Genomic DNA, 20,676 nt, shown 5'->3' with positions numbered 1-20,676 from the left:
GTATACACTACTGTAAGGGTGTTTGCGGTAGGGTTGGCACCAGGGGCGGACTGGGACCATAATTCAGGCTGGGCATTAGATACCATGCAGGCCAGGCCAACACACGCGGACACACATGCCGGCGACCTTCTCGCCGGCGAAAAATTTGGGCCATTTGAAGCAAGATTTGGTGAATATAATGCTAACATGATGTTATATGTTATGTTACCTATTTGTTCACTAATAGAATTCAACATTGCCTAGATAACTGCAAGTATAATATGAAGACGTAAAAACAAAAACATGCCTCTGTACAAAAGCTTCACAGCAAACTTCATTTAAGGAAGAGTGCAGTGTCCTGTCTTGGCTTGTCTGAGGTTAAATGCAAATACAAAAAAATCAAACTGCTTCATCTCCACTTTAAACTGTATTGTGCAGTCCTACTGATAATCCCATAAAGCACATTAATGTGAAAGCAATAAGCATATAGCCTACATGTTTCACTTTATGCTCTGAAATTGTAGCCTACTGAAGGTTCCTGATTCTGATAAGTTCAACACCACCTCCAGCTCTGCAGGAGCACCTGCTGCAGTGCTAGTGCTGCTTCTGCCTCCTTCTCCACTTTTGTGAAGAAAACCCCAAAAGCAATCCAACTCATACTTTCAGTTTAGCCACTACTGTTTACATTTGACCAATGGGATTTTTTATATAGCCTCATATAAATAAAGAAAGAAGGAAAGAAATACAAATTAGTGTTAATTTAATTTCTCTCGAATATTCTTGAGGAAATAGACAATCGTCTACCACTGATATTGTAGTTTAGGCCAAGACACAACATAGGCTCCTTGCTTTCCACCTCTCTGCACCTCTTTTCTTCTTCATTTTGGCACCATTGAACAGCAAGCCCCGCCCACGCGCGCTGGGGTGTCAGCAGCCTCTGACTGAAAAGTTAACTCATTCCTCCTTGCCTGCCTGCCTGCCTGCAATCTGCGCAAATAGGAACACTTATACATACTGGCCTGCTGTTCAGTGAGTGGCCTGGCCTGCACACCCATTTTTTTTTATTTTTTTTTGTGCAGGCCATGCCAGGCCAGGCCACCGGGCATCTGCCCGAAGCGCCCGATTATGCAGTCGCCCCTGGTTGGCACGATGGACGATGGCATCGACCATCGTCGATGGTCCGACCCCCATCGACCTCTGACCCTTCTACATCCGACCATTGTGATTATCTGTTCGAATTAAAATTTGGCAGATTTAATAATAAAAAAGGCTAACTCCACTCAACCACGACACACAGGGGACGCACGGGCGGCATTAAACAAGCGGCAAAGCGTACCTTATCCCCAGTTCAGAGAAGCGGTAAAGCGGAGAGGAAGAGAAGATAAGCACAAGTCGGTTGTGTTGTGAAAATGTTAAGAAAGAAGAAACTTCACGTTCTTTTCTGTTTTCAACTCAATGTGAGTAATGTTACAAGTCTTCAACTGTGAATTCAACTCGCCTGTTTCCAGGAACTCTCTCCATTACATACTGTGTAGGCTGCCTGCTGGCTGCTGCTGTGTTTCTCTCTCTCCTTAACGTAACCTAATGTTAGGTTCAAAACGGAGCCCACACAAATCTAACATTAGCCGCCAGTAATTCTGCCCCTTTTCTGCCAGCTAGTTAAATTAAACACACACACGTCGTTGGTCACGATCTGTAACGTTAACGTTTGATTATTTTGCGCCTTTCAATATTGCTGGTAGTGATAGCCTACTGTTTGAATCGCCTGGCTCTGTGCTGTAGTAGTAGCCTATCCAAGCCCGCTGGTCTCTCATGACATGTAGAGCTCAGCTGTCCTGTTGTAAACGTGAACGTACATTGCAGTGGCGCAGCCAAACGGCACCACATGGACTTCATAAATCATTAATTAACCCCACCCCCCGTCAACGACGATGCCATCGTCCATCGCGATGTTTCACTGTGGAATCATCGCGATGGTTCAGTAGCGGAGGGTCCACCGGGGCAGAGGGTGCGCCCGCCCCGGGCCCACTCCACAGTGGGCCCCCATCAATTATTATTATTTTTTTTTTTTTGCAGGCCAGGCCAGGCCACCGGGCATCGGCCCGACGTGCCTGATTATGCAGCCCGCGCCTGTCTGTGTGTGAGAGAGAGAGGGAGACAGGGGCAGACAGGTTGCTGTCTGTGACAGCCTGTCGCTGTCCATCTGCGGTGGTGCTGAATCGAGGGCTGTGCCTCGGTGCTGAAACATCTGAAGAGGCCTGGCTGGCAACCTGTGTTTTTCTTTTTCTTCTTCAGAACAAGCTTGTCTGTAAAGTGGCTTCACTGTAGGCTTTCTTGGACATAATATTACTTGGCTCAATGAGTGACAAATTGTGTTTTCGGATATAGGGGCTATCAGCTATTTTACAGTTGTGACTTAAAATGACTTTATTTAATAAAGTCAGTGGTGTGAGTGTGAGAGGAATTCAATCAATAGACAATAACATTGGTGTGTTTAAAATGAGATATTCCACTAAATATGGCTAAAACAGATTCAAACATGCAAAAAAGGCAAATTTTTCTTCGCCCCTAAGAGCTTCGCCCCCTCTGGGCTGATAGGGTCGCTCCACCCCTATGATGGTTATTTAGGTGACATCGCACAACCCTAGTTTGTGGGTGTGTGAATGTGTAGGCATGTATGTATATATAAACTATCTGTAATGCTAATGAATATGTGATGTAGAAGTCAACATTAAAACAAAAAAAAAACAGCATTATGTTAATAAACCTCAATGTGAATATAAATATATATATATATATATATATATATATATATATTATATATATATATATATAATCTCCATGTCACATATGATCTCGATGTCAATGAATATAATGAGTACTGTATTGCTATTTAACTCGATTCCACATATATGTATATAATTCCCCTCACGTCATGTTTCAATTCAATTGTCCAATGTGTGGCCCTTTGCTTACTTCATTAGTTCCCAAACTGTGGCTCCGCCTGGTGGTTTTTAATACAGACAACAGTTTTTACATAATTAACCCTGAGGAGTAGCCGGATTGGGCCGATTTAAGGAAATGTTGCGAAATTTGGCAAATATCACAATTTTGAATTTTTTCAGAGGCTGCAGCAGGCTCAGTTTCAAAGCCAGAGTGAATTTCTGGTATCATATAAAACTAGAAGACCTAAGGAATCGATTTGTACCAACCATGTCACGCTAGTTCATCAGGAAGGTAAGCTAAATAACACTCCAAAGTTAGGCAAAAAATACGGCGAGGGAAAAAAATCATTTTCAAAAGGGGCCCTCTTTTTCACAGCCTAATGTTGGCAGGTGTGGGTGTGTGTGTGTGTGTGTGTCTGTGTGTGTGTGTGTGTGTGTGTGTGTGTGTGTGTGTGTCTGTCCGTTTTAAACCAGCTAGTAACCTTATATTGTCATTTAGCCTTTCTGCTGCTATTGCATGGTTAACTCAGCACATTTTATTTTAGTGGAAGTGGAACTGGAAGTGGAAGCGGAAGTGGAAGTGGTCGCTGGGAAATTTGGTTTGGTACGTAGTGGTACTTCGGAGGGAAGAGTATGGAAACCCCTGGCTTACTTCATCTACGTCAGTATGGTCCTCTGTCCTCTGCCATAAATCATTCCTCATTCAGGACTGTTGATTTGTTTTAACATTACGTATTGAGCATCAAAGCCCTCTCGTTCTGGACTTCGGATTTCTCGTCCTGCTTGTCTGCTTCGCTGGTGTTGGTACTCGTTAACGTTAGTTCCTTTGGCGACCGCTGGGTTTTCACTTTGAATATGTCCCACCTCTCAGGGATCAGGCCCTTGTCGAAGAGCAGCGAAGCCAGCCAGGAGAACGACAGAGTGGCAGAGATGGTAGACAGCATGCAGATGGTCCTGATGGGGGCGCGCTGGACGTAAACACCATCCTCCAGAGTGCACCCTGGGAAGTGGAGGACGGGCGGCAGCCCTAGAACGGGATCCCCGGACAGCACTCTCAATGAAACCCCAACCACAAAGCCTGTGACGGACCCGTATCCGTTGGAGACGCTGAAGAAAAGGACGCAGACGAGTTGAGGGAACATGATGGTGTAGGTTATGTCTGAGCCCAGGATCCAGAACACCATGATGCTGTTGTGCAGGAAGGTGAGCGCCGTGCCAGCCAAGCCCACCAATACCACCGTGACCCGGATCACCCACTGGAGCTCTCTGTCTGATGCCTGGAGGGAAGGGAAACACAGGGACAAAATCACATAGAGGCTAATCTCTCACCTTCTGATCTCGCTCAGACACAGACGGTACTGTAAATTGCCCCTGGACCAGGGCTGGGCAATATATCGATATTATATCGATATCGTGATATCAGACTAGATATCGTCTTAGATTTTGAATATCGTAATATTGTGATATGCCATTAAGTGTTGTCTTTTCCTGGTTTTAAAGGCTGCATTACAGTAAAGTGATGTAATTTGAACTGAATTCACCAGACTGTTCTAGCTGTTCTATTATTTGCCTTTACCCACTTAGTCAAATATTGTGTGCTTTGCGGCACATTTTACCCTTATTTCACCCCTTATTATATAGTAGTGAGAATATAGTAGTGAGATATTACTGATGATTATTTATCAAAAATCTCATTGTGTAAATATTTGGTGAAAGCGCCAATAATAGGGAAGGAAACCCTGTCTTTGCATTTTATTTTGATCACAGTCTTGTTTTAATAAAAGTGCTTGTGAGTGTGACATCTCATGCAGCTTTGACTTACAACTGACCATTAGCTCATTTCATAGAAAATACATATATATATATATATATATATATATATATATATATATATATTTAGAACACGGCTCTCTTGAATACTCGATTCTGATTGGTCAATCAACAAGATTCACCGGTCATTATTTCTCGACAACCGACCGCTGCTCTGCCACACCTGGATTAATCAGTTGATAAGAGCCTTTTGTCAGCAAGACACTACTAATTAGGCCAACCAGTTGCAGCTGTGGTGTCTTGTGTGCCAATTACGAATGAAACCGCTTTGTCGTTGAAAACGCTATTAAAAAATCTATTTGAATTATTATTTTTGTCAGATTATTGAATGATTTAGTTGTAGGCCGTGTTCTAAGCGGGATAATGGATAGTGAGCCGGTGATTACTGGAAATAATGACCTTCAGCTGCGCGTCGGCTCAATCATTCACCTGTCGGTCATTATTTCGCCAGTAATCACCGGCTCACTATCCATTATCCCTTACATATACAGCCCAAAAATACAGAGATATGATTTTTGGTCCATATTGCCCAGCCCTACCCTGGACCATCTTACCTTGGTCCTCACGATGTTCTTGTAGATGTTGGTGGAGAAGATGGAAGTGGCCGACAACAGAGCAGAGTCCGTCGACGACATTGCGGCGGCGGCTATCGCTCCGATACCAATGACAGAGATGTAGTTTGGGGTGAGGTGCTGCAGAGCGATGGGCAGGACCTGACCGGCCTGTCCACGCTCGTATGGAGAAGGGGAGCCATATGAGGTCAAATTCCAGTCTGAGATCAAACATAAAATTGGGATATCAGGAAAAATAGCAAGTCCAGGGCCTAGCATGTAAGCTTGGTGTGTGGACACACTTTCACAAAAAAATGAGGATGGTTACAATCTATTCTGTTCCGTTCTATTGTATTGTAATACATGTGTTCTACCTGTTGATGCTGCGACTGCTCCGATCAACACTGAAGGGACTCCAAAGATGAAGATGACAGCAGCTGCGATGAAGCAGGTGATCCTGGCTGTGGCTGAAGACGAGGCTGACAGGGTCCGCTGGTGGAAGTCCTGATAGCCCAGGTTACCGAAAGACTGATTTAAAAAAAAAGAAAAGGAAAAAGTGGTTACTACATTTGAGCCTGCATGTTATTCACTTTCCAAATGAAAAGAAAGGATTGGATGGGATTGGATTGAAGGAGGGCCCCCCAAAACATCCATCCTCACAATTCCAAAAGTCTCAAAAAGCATGTATGTTTTTGAAGTGTTGGATGTAGTATCTGAAACTAACGTTTTGGATCACATGCCAAGAACTATTAAGATTTTAAAAAAGTGATTTGCCAAGATATTTTTTTTACCAGACAAAATAATTAATGGAACCTCTTTTCATAGAAATATGTCACCCTGCCCATTTCAACGCTACTGTATGTATAGAATGTTAACGTCCGTGTGTGCCCAGCCCTATTCCTACTGTATGTATAGAATGTTAACTCCGTGTGTGCCCAGGCCTATTCCTACTGTATGTATAGAATGTTAACGTCCGTGTGTGCCCAGCCCTATTCCTACTGTATGTATAGAATGTTAACTCCGTGTGTGCCCAGGCCTATTCCTCTATGTGGCAATGTTTGTAAATCTCTGTGTGAGAATGAATACTAGGCATGTAATGAAGTGAAAATGTCGCTGGTGGATAATCTCATATCAAAAATACTTGCTACTGGTTATCTGCAGTGCTCATGAACGTTTGTGTCCGGAAAACTGAAACATGTAAGCCTCACCAGCAGTAAGAAATTATCAATCCACCTCCAGGCTCTTTCTGCTTCCAATGTACCGACCCAGGGGGCCTGGAAGGTAAAGTTGAACGCAGTCTTGGTGATGTCAGCTGACGAGGGGTTCATCAGGATGAAAGGGACACACAGCCACTGTATAAAACACAAGGGGGGGAATGCACTTGATATCCTCTGCTATGAGTTTGGGTAAAAAGACATTATTCCCAGTGTGAAACCTGCATCTGCGACTTGTCACCAAATGCCCAATAGTGCAATTTTAGCATGAGACACCATGTGTGGTGAAGACATAACAACTCACCATACTGATGAATATGAGAATTAGTTGTATGATGTCTGTGTAGGCTACAGAGTAGAGCCCTCCCAGCAGTGTGTACACAATGGCAACTGCAGCAGAGAGCCAGATGCAAACCGTGTAGGGCAAATCCAGAATCACACTCATGGTCGCACCTACAAAGGGTAAATCAGAAGCAAGTTGGCATGTTTCCCATCAAAATAAAAAATTAGCAGTGCCTTGTGTCAGTTTCTTTTAGCTAATTTCCTCTCACCCTGTGCCTACTTTCCTGGTTGGATTGAACAAACATTGAAAGAGGATCCCTGATGATGTATGATAAAAGCCATATTCAGATAACCTGTAGCTTACATTTGCAGCTCCTTTCTATCGTACACTGTGCCCTGTCACTGTGCCCTCTACAGGGCCAGAATAACAGATAGGTTGTCTGCAGAGTAGCCTTCAAATGTGCGTCAAGACAGATGTAATCTGATGTGTGTCCTATAAAGTATCTTTGACTTTCTGTTCATTGTCTGTAAGCCTTTGCATCCATTCGTGATGTCTATGTATCTACAATAACTATGTGTTACTTAAATGAAAATGTATATGAATACATTAACTAGTGATTGTCCAAATAAAGGCTAATGTGATTAAAATTTTACCTATCAGCGACTGTTAAATTCCATTCTACAACAATGTAAAACAACTAAAATAGAAATACTTACAAGTGCATTCATTTATGATTAAAATAATGTATTACTGTAGTCAATAACTAATAGTATACACTGCATGGAGAATTAAACGGTCCATTAATATGCATTACAAGTGAGAAGTCCAGTAGCTTGCTGTAATGTTTGGGGCATTTTTGTCTTTATTTAGATAAGACAGTCAGGAAAGGTGGGGAGAGAGAGGGGATGACATGCAGCAAAGGACCTCGGGTCGGATTCAAACCCGTGTCAGCCACGGGAAGGACTGGGCCTCCATGGTACATGTGCTACCAGGTGAGCCACCAGGACGCACACATAGTACATGTCTTTGATGGTGGGAGGAAACCGGAGCACCCGGAAGAAACCCACACAAAAACGGGGAGAACATGCACCCCCTCAATAGCAAACACACAGTCATTTACCAATATGAGACATGACAGAATAGATCAATATGGTGTCATTTATGTGTAAATAAGATTACCGGTAAGCAAGATGGACATACCCCATATTTATTTTGTCACAGACACCACACACACACACACACACACACACACACACACACACACACGCACGCAGGGAAGCCAGTACACACACATGCGCAGTGAATTTTTTCTCCACATTTTATTTGACCCATCCTGGCTCGTCCTCCTCCACGGGCTGGCCAGGGACTGGTGGGCAGCCTATGGTGAAGCACCCGAGGACCAACTTCTTCCAACCATCGCTGGTCAGGCAACATATCTTCTTGGCTGTTTTTAGTGGGGGTCCTTATATGGAGGAAACCCCAGGTGAGCACCGGGAGAACATGCAAACTCGACAGAGAAAGACCCTTTTCACGAGATAGCCCACCTGGGCACCAGGCACTGAAGGCATGGGGAGACATATCCCCAGTGCCAGCAGTGACCCAGGTGGGAATCGAATCCAGTACGTTCTTGCTGTGAGGCAACACCACTGTGTCACCGTGCTCCTCATGTGAGCTGCAAAATAACTTAAGTGTCACTTTTTGCACATTTCCATGATATATCTACACCAAAGCATTATTGCTACCGTGCATTATTGCTACAGTGCATGGTCAAAGAAGAGAGGAAAATTCAGATCAGTCAGTCAGGCATGAGACACGTCACTCCTCAAACTTCATGGTAATTTTCTGCAAATCGTGTGTTTAGAAGGAAGTACAAGTTCTATTGTGAAACTTTACCTTCAAACTTGATCTTTGATGTCAGTGCAACTTACCTAAGCCGATCAAAGTTCCAGTCACCCAGATAATGTCAGATATAAGCGGTGCCACAGACAGGACTCCACTCAGGACCTTCCCATATTTTATCTGGAACGGGTCCATCATGGTTACATATTTTCTGTCTCGCATTGGCTTGGCGAAGAAAAGTCCACCTTTATAATTCAACCACAGAAAGCAAGATAGATTTGAACTCGTGTGGCTGTCAGTACGACAATAGGGTTGGGTGATATGTACCAAAAATCCCATCTCTGTATTTTTACGCTGAAAACTGATACACAATATAATCTCAGTATTTTCTATGGAGTGGGCTAAATGTTCAGTTCTAAGTCAAAAGCCACATGTGATGTGAGATTGGGTTGATCTTGCAGCAATATTGAAGGGATGACTATTAGTGCTTTTACAAAATATTTACACAATATGAGATTTTTGATAAGTAATCATCAGAATGCGGATATAATGACTACCTGGGTAAAGGCAAATAATAGAACAGTTAGAACAGTCTGGTAAGTTCAGAAAATTATATCACTTTACTGTAATGCAACCTTTAAAATCAGGAAGACTTATGCCGTATCACGATATTACTGTAAGATATCCAAAATCTAAGACCATATAGTCTCATCACAATATCAATATAATAATGATATATTGCCCAGCCCTACGACACAATATCTCAGACAAATATTTGGTGCAGAAACCTTATTAAAAAACAAACAAACAAATGACATCACTGATGTGATCATGCCCGGAATGTGACATCATTGACTGGCAGGATGGCAGGTAATTAGTGTAAAATGTATCACTCCTGTCAAATATGTTGGCTAACATGATTTGCAGGATGGGTCTATTTGAATTCCAATATCTTTCGTTCTCTATAGGAATTATCATCAAAGCAGTCAGCATGGGCCATAAATTGTCCCTTCATAAAGCATAATGAATTACTTCATCAGGTGGAAGAGGTCCTGCAGCTACTGTAGATGTGTAGAGCAACAGAACCACAGGCAAGATTTAAAACAGGTTATATGGCATTTTCCTATACCGTTCCTGTTAGTGCAGTAAAAACTTTGGGTTTCCAGTTTTCAATCAATTAATTTCAGTCAGCATGGACCATACATTTTCCCTTCATAAAGCACAATGAATTACTTCATTAGTTGGAGAGAGAGAGAGAGAGAGAGAGAGAGAGAGAGAGAGAGAGAGAGAGAGAGATGCACAGTAGTGGCAGTAATAATGATACCATTAATTAACAACTATAATACAGTAAGCAAGAGCAATAAGTAGTAATAGTAATGCACAGCTTTGAATTCCCTTACACTGCATGCCTTTAAAAGCATTCCAACAACCATTTAGACTGTGCAGGGCATTGTGGATTTCATATTTTGATCAATGTTTGTCCTTCAGATCAGAGATTTAGTTCAGTTTTGACCAATAATTGCCCTCGCTCTCTCTGATTCCTGCATACTTTGCCCTCGCTCTCTCTGATTCCTGCATACTTTGCCCTCGCTCTCTCTGATTCCTGCATACTTTGCTCATATAAATTTGTATCTTTTTCAAATTCATTTCAGACTCAATCTTGCTGATGAAGAGGGAGAAAGCAGAGATGTAGGCTGCAACTAAAGATATAATTGTGATTTTCCGTTGCTGACTTTTCATTGCACAGTATTTAGTTATAAACTTCTTGTCTCATCCTATGAACCGAGGTTTGTCCATATAGTGGCAATCTCCCTTAATCATCAGTAAAGTGCTAGTCTTAATAGCTTATCAGAACTGAGAACAAATTTATTTAGATTCTAACTACAGTACTTATCAAACTGGTATGCTCATTAAAAGCTTGTCTTACCGACAGTGAAGGACAGGGCTGCTGTCACTGGCATGACAGCCCAGATCAGTCCCATACTAGGAGTGTAAACTGCTTCTGTCAGACCAAGGATGAAGCCCCCTCCGACAAATGTAGCTGGAAGCACAACACACACACACACACACACACACACACACACACACACACACACACACACACACACACACACACACACACACACACACACACACACACACACACACACACACACACACACACACACACACGATGATTTTGGTCAATAATGATGCCACTGATGACATCACTGATGTCATAGAGATTGTGACGTCATCAGTGCTGTGACATCATCAGCGGGACAAAAATTGAAACATACAGACCCACAGACAGATATAGCCCACTTGCTCACTTTTTTATAAAGGATGTAAGGACATGCTAGGAGCGCTCCTCTTTCAAGAACCGCACCTGGCGTTTAAGCGCTCTTGACGGCTAGTGTTTTTTGGCGGAGCGCTCTGGGCGTCTCAAGCTGAAAAAGTTCAACATTTGGAGGAAAAGCACGCTGCTCATCAATGTCACTCCTCCTACCTCTCCTGGCAGGGGGATCTTCAAACTCCGCTGCTGCCAGAACTGCCAATAATGTGGCTTTCGTGTTTACAGTGCTAACATTATCTCAGCTGCTAGGATCATCCTCTGTCATTGGAAAAGCCTAATTAGACCTGAATATAGAGACTGGGTTAAGTGAATGACTGAGAAGGCTACATTTGAGTTAATGATAGGCCTACAGTCTGAGGACTGGGGTTCGATACCCGGTCAAACCACACACATTTTTAACAAGCATTTTTCTTATTTTAAAACATTAGGGTTTGGCAAGTACAACAATTTGGTTAGGGTTAGGGTATAAGAAAACCCTAACCCTAATCTTAACCACATTTTTTTTTACTTGTCGCATGTTTTCTGGAAGAAGCAGTTGCAGCGACCAATCAAATTAGTTTGGGGCACGGGGAAAGAAATGTCGCGGCCAGGAGAGTGGGATGGTCATCACACTTTTAGATGTTTTATTACCGAAGGTGTATGAAACCCATGACCAAAATACAGTAGTCATACATTCTGTCACTGTGTTACAATACTTATGGTTGGAATTCTAGTAAAAATCATCATCAGTATATAAATGGGAGCTGTGGCTCTGTCTGTTTGTTTGTTTGTTTCTCTGTCCCACTGTGATGCCATAAATCCCACTGACATCATCTGTGATGTCATAAATCCCACTGTGACATCATCAGTGATGTCATAAATCCCAGTGATGTCATAAATCCCACTGTGACATCATCAATGATGTCATAAATCCCAGTGATGTGTGACATCATCAGTGATGTCATAAATCCCACTGTGTCTCACTTCCCTCTCCCTTGTATGTGCATGTTGTATGTTTTTGTTTATTGTTTTGTGGTCTGTGTGTAATTAAAGAAAAACTGTAAATAAAAAAATAAAATAAATCCCACTGTGACATCATCAGTGATCAGTGATGTCACAAAAAATAAGTGGGAGTCTGCCTTCAGACCCCCATCTTCAGCCATGGACAGCTGAATGCTGCCAACTCCAGGACATGTGATCCAGCATCCCTGAAGTATCCCATCAAGGAGCAGCCAGGGCGAGGCCGCGCAGCGGGCGAGCTGCGTATGCAAGCTGCAGGGCCAGCTTGGCGAGCTGCAGGGCGGGCGAGGCCGCGTAGTGGGCGAGCCTAGGAATCGAGCACGCGTAGCGCGCGAGTCGCGAGATCCCTAGTTCTATTAAAAATAAATTATTATCCTTTTTACTGGGGACCCCCTGGAACCCCCTCAAGGACCCCTGGGGTCCCTGGACCCACTTTGAGAACCACTGTCCTGTATAAATGCTTACTTTTTTGTTAAAGCATTTCATTTTCTGTGGACCTAGGTAGAGTAGCTAATGGTGATATTTCCACACTAATACAAATCCAAGTATACATGTCCATCAGGTGTAGGCTAAATCATTTCACTCGTTTGGTCACAAGTTGTGACCAAACGAGTGAAATGCTTTAGCCTACTACACCTGTTGGACATGTATATAGGGTGACTGTTGTGACTCACAACAGTCACCCTACTGTAGATCGCTCTGGTCCAATCTGACAGCATGCAGCCTGTTCTATACTGACCTGTCATGGTGAAGATTCCCACCACCAAATTGATCCCACGGTTCCCCAGCAGAGTCATCTCGGTGCGGTCTCCCTGGCTCCTCTTCTCCACCCGCCTGGACCTCAGCGACGCCCAGATGCCGGTGCCCAGCACCATCAGGTAGAAGAGCACCATCACCACCAGGCCTGGGATGTTCAGGCTCATCTTGAGTCTGACTGATCTGTCCCTCACTGGAGAAAATAAACCATTTATTAGCTACGGATTGGAACAAGAAGGACACGATTCTTGAATAAATCAATCAATCTGTCAACATTGATATCTTGCTGCAGCCGTCACATATTGTGAAGGTAAGGACTGTGCTAAAGTGCTTAACAGATAACACCCACAAATATATCAGGAGTCAGGACTACCAACACCACCATGTGACCCTGGGGAGAGCGCTCCCCAGGTGACGCGCACAGCTTCTCTCTCTGCAGCAGGTTAACCCACCATACAGAGATGGGGACTTGGACTTGAGACTTGGACTTGAGTCACACACACAGTGACTTGAGACTTGACTTGCGACTCATCCTCAAAGACTTGAGACTGACTTGGACCTGAAGGTTTGGGACTTGTGAACAATCTTTATTTTTATTTATTAAATTTTTCTGTGCATTAACATTAAGGAAATGTCTACTAATGTCATCTCTAATCATTGCTGCTATTGTATTCTAATAGATAAGGAGTGATGATAATACAGTACTTGCTTTGAATTCCTTAGTTTTAGCTATGCAGTGTTCTAAGCAGACCAGATGGCATGCAGCAGATGATAGAACGCTCATCCATAGGGACTTGAGACTTGACTTGGACTTGCCCCTCAAAGACTTGAGACTTGACAAAATTTAAAAATTCTCTGTCCTAGCCTATACAGATGCCCCCCTCTCACCATGAGAGGAGCACCATCTTACAATGGAGTCATCACTGTGTGGGTATGTTGTATGGTGACGTGACACCACACTAAAGGAGAGGAAGGCCCTCTAGCGCAGAGGTTCTCAAATGTTTTTCAGCCAAGGACCCCTTACAAGATAGAAAATATACCGGGGACCCCATCATTCTGATTTGTGATTTTGGGCTAAGCTTAATTGTTTCCACGGTAACGTGCTTGACTTTTAAATTGATAGGTTTGTTAGATTAGAAGGTAATCCATGAACTATTTTAGATTTAAAGCATAAAATATTTTCGTTGAACTATGAAGCTTTTGTACACACAAACAAAAATGTATTTATTTTTATTTTCCTGAAAACTTTTCGCGGATTCCCTGGCAAAGTGCCGCGGACCCCTGGGGGTCCCCGGACCCCCATTTGAGAACCACTGCTCTAGAGGACCATTAAAACCACGGGGAGGATCATTGGGACACAGCTCCCCTCCATGGACACTCTGTTCAGTGTTCACAGTCACACACCGCTGCAGGAACTAACTGCGGACCATTCTCAGCAATCCAGTCGCCATCGGGAGCAATGTGTTTTTAGTATCTTCCCAAGGACACTTCGACATGCGGAGTGGAGGAGCCGGGAATCAAACCACCAACCTTTTTTTATTCAAAGTGGAGAACCAGCTCTACCTCCTGAGCCAAAGCCGCCGCCCCCCCACAAGTACATTACTAAGCAGTAAACAGAATGCATATTGCTGGAAGGTGATAAATGTTTATCTTGTAAAAGATTATTAAAAGGCATATTGACTTTGTGCATGCGTATCTAGCCTAACTTTATGTAGGCGTAGCTGTCGTTTGAAATGGTCGAGTTCCTGATGCTAGGCCTGTTGCTGATAACAAGCAGTTCAAATGGGGTTCACAAACTGAGTAAACATGACACAGTTTTGCCATTACTATGTACACTTTCTAGTATAATCTTTGGACCCCCACATGGTGTAGAGACTTTATAAAATTATCTATCTGGATCACTTTTTGTGATGGGGTGGCCACTCAAACTTTCATGCAGAAACTGATCAATTTTTACCCCGACATATACAGTAGGAGGGCTAAGACACAAAATGCTGCGCTCATATCCAAGTGCAAAACTTTTAATCACAAGCTCGAATGTCAGAATGCAACCACCTCAGATACAATACAGTGCTCAAATGCTTCTTACCAGATATGCAGAGAGCTCAGTCAATGTAACGTGTCTTCAGTCATGCCTCATTGCTTCGGCTGTGTCAAGTTATAAGACTCTTCCATGATGAGCCCGCAGTAGGCTACTTGTCCTACTGATAACCTATCTGTCACAGACACATCTTTCGTAGCTGTGTCAGTTCCAGCCTTCAGCAACACTGCCCTTCACGGTCTCTGCTTGTATCAGTTAAATATTGGCTCCTTGTTCTAGTTGTACTCTATGATGATGACCTCAAACACCCTGTCATTCACAAACACCTAATGTACACATAGCTACACATACACACATGCACCCAAAAATAACACACATTACATCTTTTCATCTTGACACATTACTTTTCTCCTGTCTCTCACAACAAAACATCAATAAACTTCAGTTAATTCAAAATGCCACAGCATATATCCAGGTCCAACAGGAGAGAACATATCTCACCGGTCTTAAAATCACTTCATTGGCTCCCAGTTCATTTTAGAATCGATTTTAAAATGTTAATGGTCACTTTTAAGGCTTGTAGAAGATTAGCTCCGGAATATACCTGCTGAACCCCTACGAGCCCAACCGCAACCTGAGATCCTCTGGGAGGTCACTCCTGGCCAATCTTATAATTAAGCAATAGATCACGACAGGCCGTGATATATGCTTATTATACCACACCTAAGGGTCGTGCTTCATGGCGTCGGGCGATAATAAGCATGGCCTCTAGCATGAGATGGCCTCTAGCAAAATTCACATTCAAACGACAAGCGCGCGCAGTTTAAACTGGGTCACGAAGCTGACAGGTTGTGTTGTGAAAATTTTGACAAAGAAGAAATGATACATTCTTTCCTATTTTCAACCCAATGTGTTCAAGTGAATTCAACTTGTTTGTTTCTAATGTTTTTCTGCCTCAGCACCATCTTGACTTTCTCTGACCATGGGGGAACCATGCTAAAATGCTCTAAATGCTCTAAAACGTGTTCCATTTGAAGGCAGCACAATAACACTTTGGAGACGGCTGATGGCAGTGACATGAACATTCAATAGACTACTTGCACAACTCCACTACTTCCTGAAATGAGTAGGGCATCTTGGTTTCCTGTCCTACACTATTGGATGAACTGATTAATGTCAGGTGTGCCTGATCACTGTTGTTATGACTGCAGCAGTCAGGCACACCTGACATTAATCAGTTCATCCAAGAGTGTAGGACAGGAAACCAAGATGCCCTACTCATTTCAGGAAGTAGTGGAGTTGTGCAAGTAGTCAATTCACGGGCAACAGCTCTGGTAGACATGCTGCATGCACACTGGCTCCCTCCCCACTTGTGACATCTGTGACATTGTGTTGTGTGGGTCAAATGCACATTTAAGAGTGGCCTTTTATTGTGACCAGCCAAGGCACACATGGACAACAATTGTGCTGTTTAATCAGCATCTTGATACGCCACACCTGTCAGGTGGATGATAAGCCTTTTGTGTGCATAGAAAAAGTATTTGATCTTTTATTTCAACTGCTGAAAAATGGGAGCAAAAACAACAGTGTTGCATCTATATTTTTCTTCAGTATATATATTTATATCTAGGAGTGTTATTTATGACAGTGTGGATGTGACTTACTGTATGCTCCATTTGTGGTATAGATTGCCCAGGAAGGAGTAAGGCATTTTGTCCCACTCTTTCCTATCCACTTTATTTAAACTTGGATGTTAACACAACAAACACATGAACTAGGGGTTTGCACTGTGAGGTTTTTGAAGGCTGATACTGATATTTTGGACCATTTTGAGGGCCCAAACTTACAAGAAATCCACTGTGTCCCCCAGAATGTTATTCTTCTCAGGGTGCATGGGAAATCCTCTGAAGCAGCATATATTATAGGTACTACAGACCACTGAAACTAATTCTTAAACAAAAAGTCTGTCTCGAGAGATTGCCAACTTCCTGAAATGTAAAAAAGGAACAGGGGTGGGGGGGTGATGAGCTCTGACTAACTGTTGACCTATAACAAATCTAACGAGTCCACCTGCCCTTCAGTAGTAGACTACTGTATCTGAGCCATGACCAATGAGTAACATTATCTGGGTAGTGAACATAATGTAAGCTATTTTTATTGAGGTTCCTCATAGTTAAGGCTCTGAGTGATTTAAGTTGATTTTGTAACAGTTATGCAAGTAGAGAGACCAGTGTAGGGTTTTATTTTGGAGGCTGGAACCGTAAGTGATGGTGTTAAGTGCCGTGTTCTTGACTTCTCTCACACTCTGAGGCGCCCATGATGGGTAGCCTGGGTAAACCCAGCCTCCACGTGACCTGCTCTCAGACCCTGCTCTCAGTCACTAGTAGTGACTGAGAGCAGGTCACGTGGAGGCTGGGTTTACCCAGGCTACCCATCATGGGTAGCAGGCAGTGTTGTGCAAGTTACTTTCAAAATGTAATATACTACATATTACTAGTTACTCTCATTTGAAATTAATAAGTTACTTTACAATATTACTGTCTGTGTAGGGTAACTCGTTACTTATTACACTACTTTTGCATTACTTTCACCAAAATAACAGCAGTAGCAGAATGACATCGCCGCCCCGGAATCATCCCGGAAAATAATTTCAACTGTCTTGAAATCAGTGTAAACCATCCAATATTCTAAATGTTATCCTTTTCCTCTTTTTATTGTCATCTATAGTGGTTATTAGCATGAAAACACACAATTTTATCAGGAAATGATTGTATCTTTATGTGCTCTGATTAAAAAGAAGTAACTCAATTTGTAACTTGTGTTACTTGACAGAGTAACTGGTATAATATTACTGAAATCCTATTGGTAATAAGTTATATTACTGAGTTACTGCTAACAGTAATATATTACATGTAATATGTTACTTTTGTAATGAGTTACCCCCAACACTGGCCGCAGGCACACTTCCTGTGAATAAACCTGATGGCATCTGGTTCCAACGTTAAGCAGCCTCTGTGTTTTCTACTGAGAGTGCAAAGCTTGAAACCATAGCCTGAACATTTGGTTACAATAACATGACAGACAGGCTGAGGGAAAGCAGCAGGGTTTCCTTCTATCTCATACAAATCACCCTGTCATTCATACCCAAAAATACAGAACCAAGTGTGTTTAAACAGGCCTGTTTAAAAAAGATACAATTATTTCCTAATCAACCTGCGTGTTTTTATGCAAATAACCACTATAGATGACAATAACAAAGGAAAAGAATAACATTTAGAATTTTGGATGGTTTACACTGACTTTAAGGCGGTTGAAATAATTTTTCGGGATGGTTCTGGGCGGCAATGTCATTCTGTTGCTGCTGTTGTTTTGGTAAAAGTACGGTAATACAACAATAGTGTAATAAGTAACGAGTTACTCTACATAGACAGTAATATTGTAAAGTAACGTATTACTTTCAAATGGAAGTAACTAGTAATATGTAGTATATTACATTTTGAAAGTAATTTGCCCAACACTGGATCTGGGAAATCCAATGCATTGGGACATTTCATATCTAAGAATGATGAATGAAAAATGATGCAGGTTATTTTGTTTTAGCCTTACACCTCACTTTTTTCTTATTATCTGTATCTTGACTATTTTCAAGCACAGTGGAAGTTCTAATTGAAATGAAACTATGAACTGTTGTTGCTGATTTATCAATGCAATCTTCTACCATCTAATATGGCATGCCATGTATACGATTTGATCTCCTCCTGTTGAGTCAGGTAAGGTGGTATTTACAAAAGTCCATCAGCTACAGTAATGTGCAGCCATCAGAAGCCACCTTGAGTAGCTAATAGCCTACATTTCCCATTCCAGTTTTACAGGGTAAAGTAGGCTATTCTTATCTTACACAGCCTGCCTGCTCAATTTCGTGTAATAATCCAAAATGATTCTGGCGCATATCAGTCAACTCCTGTCTCAATGGTCTCAACCAATGCCTGGGCAGGTGACAAACAGCCTGGTGTTTCCAGGAAACATCTGACGCTGGCATGGTCATACTAACCTTGGTATGTATTTACCGCATTTCTTTGAGTCATCTAAAAATCACTTACCCTGACCCAGTGGTTGTCAATGCTGGTCTTCAGTACCGCAGGGCGCATGCTATCCTACCAGGTAGGAATTGGTGTCCCAGTCCCTGATAGATGGGTAGAGTGAAAAGTTAAACACGAGTTTATGGTCTCAGTAGCGAATTTCACTTGTTCTATAATGTGTCCATATGACGATTTTCATAATAACTGCGTCATTAGCTGTATATAACGGTTATAAAACGGATAGTTTAACAGTAGCTATATAACTGTTATAAAATTGGGAGTTTTCCGAGTGACTGACAGGTCGCCTGTTCAGTGATTGCGCAGCTCGCTCTTTATGGGCGGGGCCTCACCTCCAAGTGAGTGGGACGGACCATTTAGTTTAGTTTCGTTTATTTATTTAGCACACATTAAAACAGTGCAAGGAGGGAACGAACCCCTATCAACAATCATAATCGATCAATCATAATCATATAAAAAATAATCATATCAAAAAAATTACAAAGTTACAATAGGCTAACAGTCTATTGACATCCCCAGGCTAACACAATGACTTATGCAGATAAATAAGGAGACCACGTACAAAGCAGAGCGTTGCAGAATAAGGAGACAATATACACAGATCAGAGAAGGGCACACAAAAGAAGGCAAAAGAAAAACAATGAACGTGACAATGGCAACCATCTACAGAAAACCATCTACAGAAAAATGTTGGACCACCAACAATAACACATAGTTTGTTTATTTATTTATTTATTTAGTCGTTTATTCATTTATTCATTTATTCATTTATTCATTTATTCATTTATGTATTTATTGTTTACAATCAGGCCTAAGAAATATAACACAAGAGGGTGTAGTTTACTCACATTATTGCCTACAGCGATGACTAGAAATTAAAAATAGTCGATAATGTGGCTTGGCTATGGAAGCATGTGTTGCCCAATGATGACCTCACATGAGGAACAAAGGTTCACCCATCATCAACCATTTTCACAATGGCTATATATATACATAGCCTAGAGAATACAGAACAAAGTGTGGGTCTTTTAGTTTCCAAATACATGACGATTCCTTATTTTAAGGGACGGTTGGCAACGCTAACTGAAACCCAGGCTGTTGAAATAATTCTCGCCTGCCTTGCATGTAGCTCGCCGAACTGGCCCTGCAGCTCGCATACAGTATACAGTAAAATATATGTAGGCTATGTAATTAACTAACTTAACTTAACCTAACTAACTATCCTGTGTGCACAAAATTGTGAGACTAAACTCCGGCTAACACCCCAAAAACATACAATCCACTAGAAAGATTGACTAATGTTTGTTTATTAACTGGCCCCTGGCCTCCTGTCATTTTTCAAAAGTGGCCCCCGGGCAAAGCAAGTTGAGTATCCCTGCTCTATGCCACCCCCGTTCTCTTCTTCTCCTGCCTGATCAAAATCTTCTTCCCCTGTCATCGATCGCTTCTTCTTCTTTCTTCCCATCTCCCTCCAGCCGCTTCTATTGATCCCTCGTCTCCCCAAGCTCCTGCTCATGAGAGACAGTCGGACTCCTCGACCCTCCAATATAGGCTACTGTATGTGTCAGTCGAGTGTGACTTTCTGAACTTACATCCGATCAGCCCAATTGTGGTTTTTGGTTACACTCGAGCAATTGTCACAAAAAGTCAACTGTCCTCTTCTCCCCGGCATGGCCTCCCTCGCCTGCTAAGAGGCATTTTTTCCACTGGTGACATCACTGATGATGTCATAGGCATTGTGACATCATCAGTGATGTCACCAGTGGGACAAAAGTTTAAATAAACAGAGAACATTTAGTGAGTATCT

The 20,676-nt window shown here is 42.4% G+C and overlaps 1 protein-coding gene across 1 annotated transcript; it reads right to left on the bottom strand.

The window, feature by feature from the left end:
* Positions 1 to 3,652: 3,652 nt before the first annotated feature.
* On the bottom strand, positions 3,653 to 18,950 carry LOC310790104 (high-affinity choline transporter 1-like; the record flags this gene model as incomplete). The annotated part of the gene is made up of 9 exons (XM_083651797.1): positions 18,873 to 18,950; positions 12,715 to 12,924; positions 10,569 to 10,682; positions 8,731 to 8,886; positions 6,824 to 6,972; positions 6,514 to 6,657; positions 5,680 to 5,833; positions 5,309 to 5,526; positions 3,653 to 4,201 (listed from the first exon to the last, which is right to left on the bottom strand). Exons 2-9 carry the CDS (start codon positions 12,896 to 12,898, stop codon positions 3,653 to 3,655), a joined length of 1,668 nt encoding a protein of 555 aa, XP_083507923.1. The 5' UTR covers positions 12,899 to 12,924; positions 18,873 to 18,950.
* Between the last annotated feature and the right edge of the window lie 1,726 nt (positions 18,951 to 20,676).

This window comes from Poromitra crassiceps (genome assembly GCF_964638095.1).
Source record: "Poromitra crassiceps genome assembly, chromosome: 15".
NCBI classification, from domain to species: domain Eukaryota; kingdom Metazoa; phylum Chordata; class Actinopteri; order Beryciformes; family Melamphaidae; genus Poromitra; species Poromitra crassiceps.
Note: the sequence above shows the minus strand (reverse complement) of the source record. Positions and strands in the feature narration are given on the sequence as shown.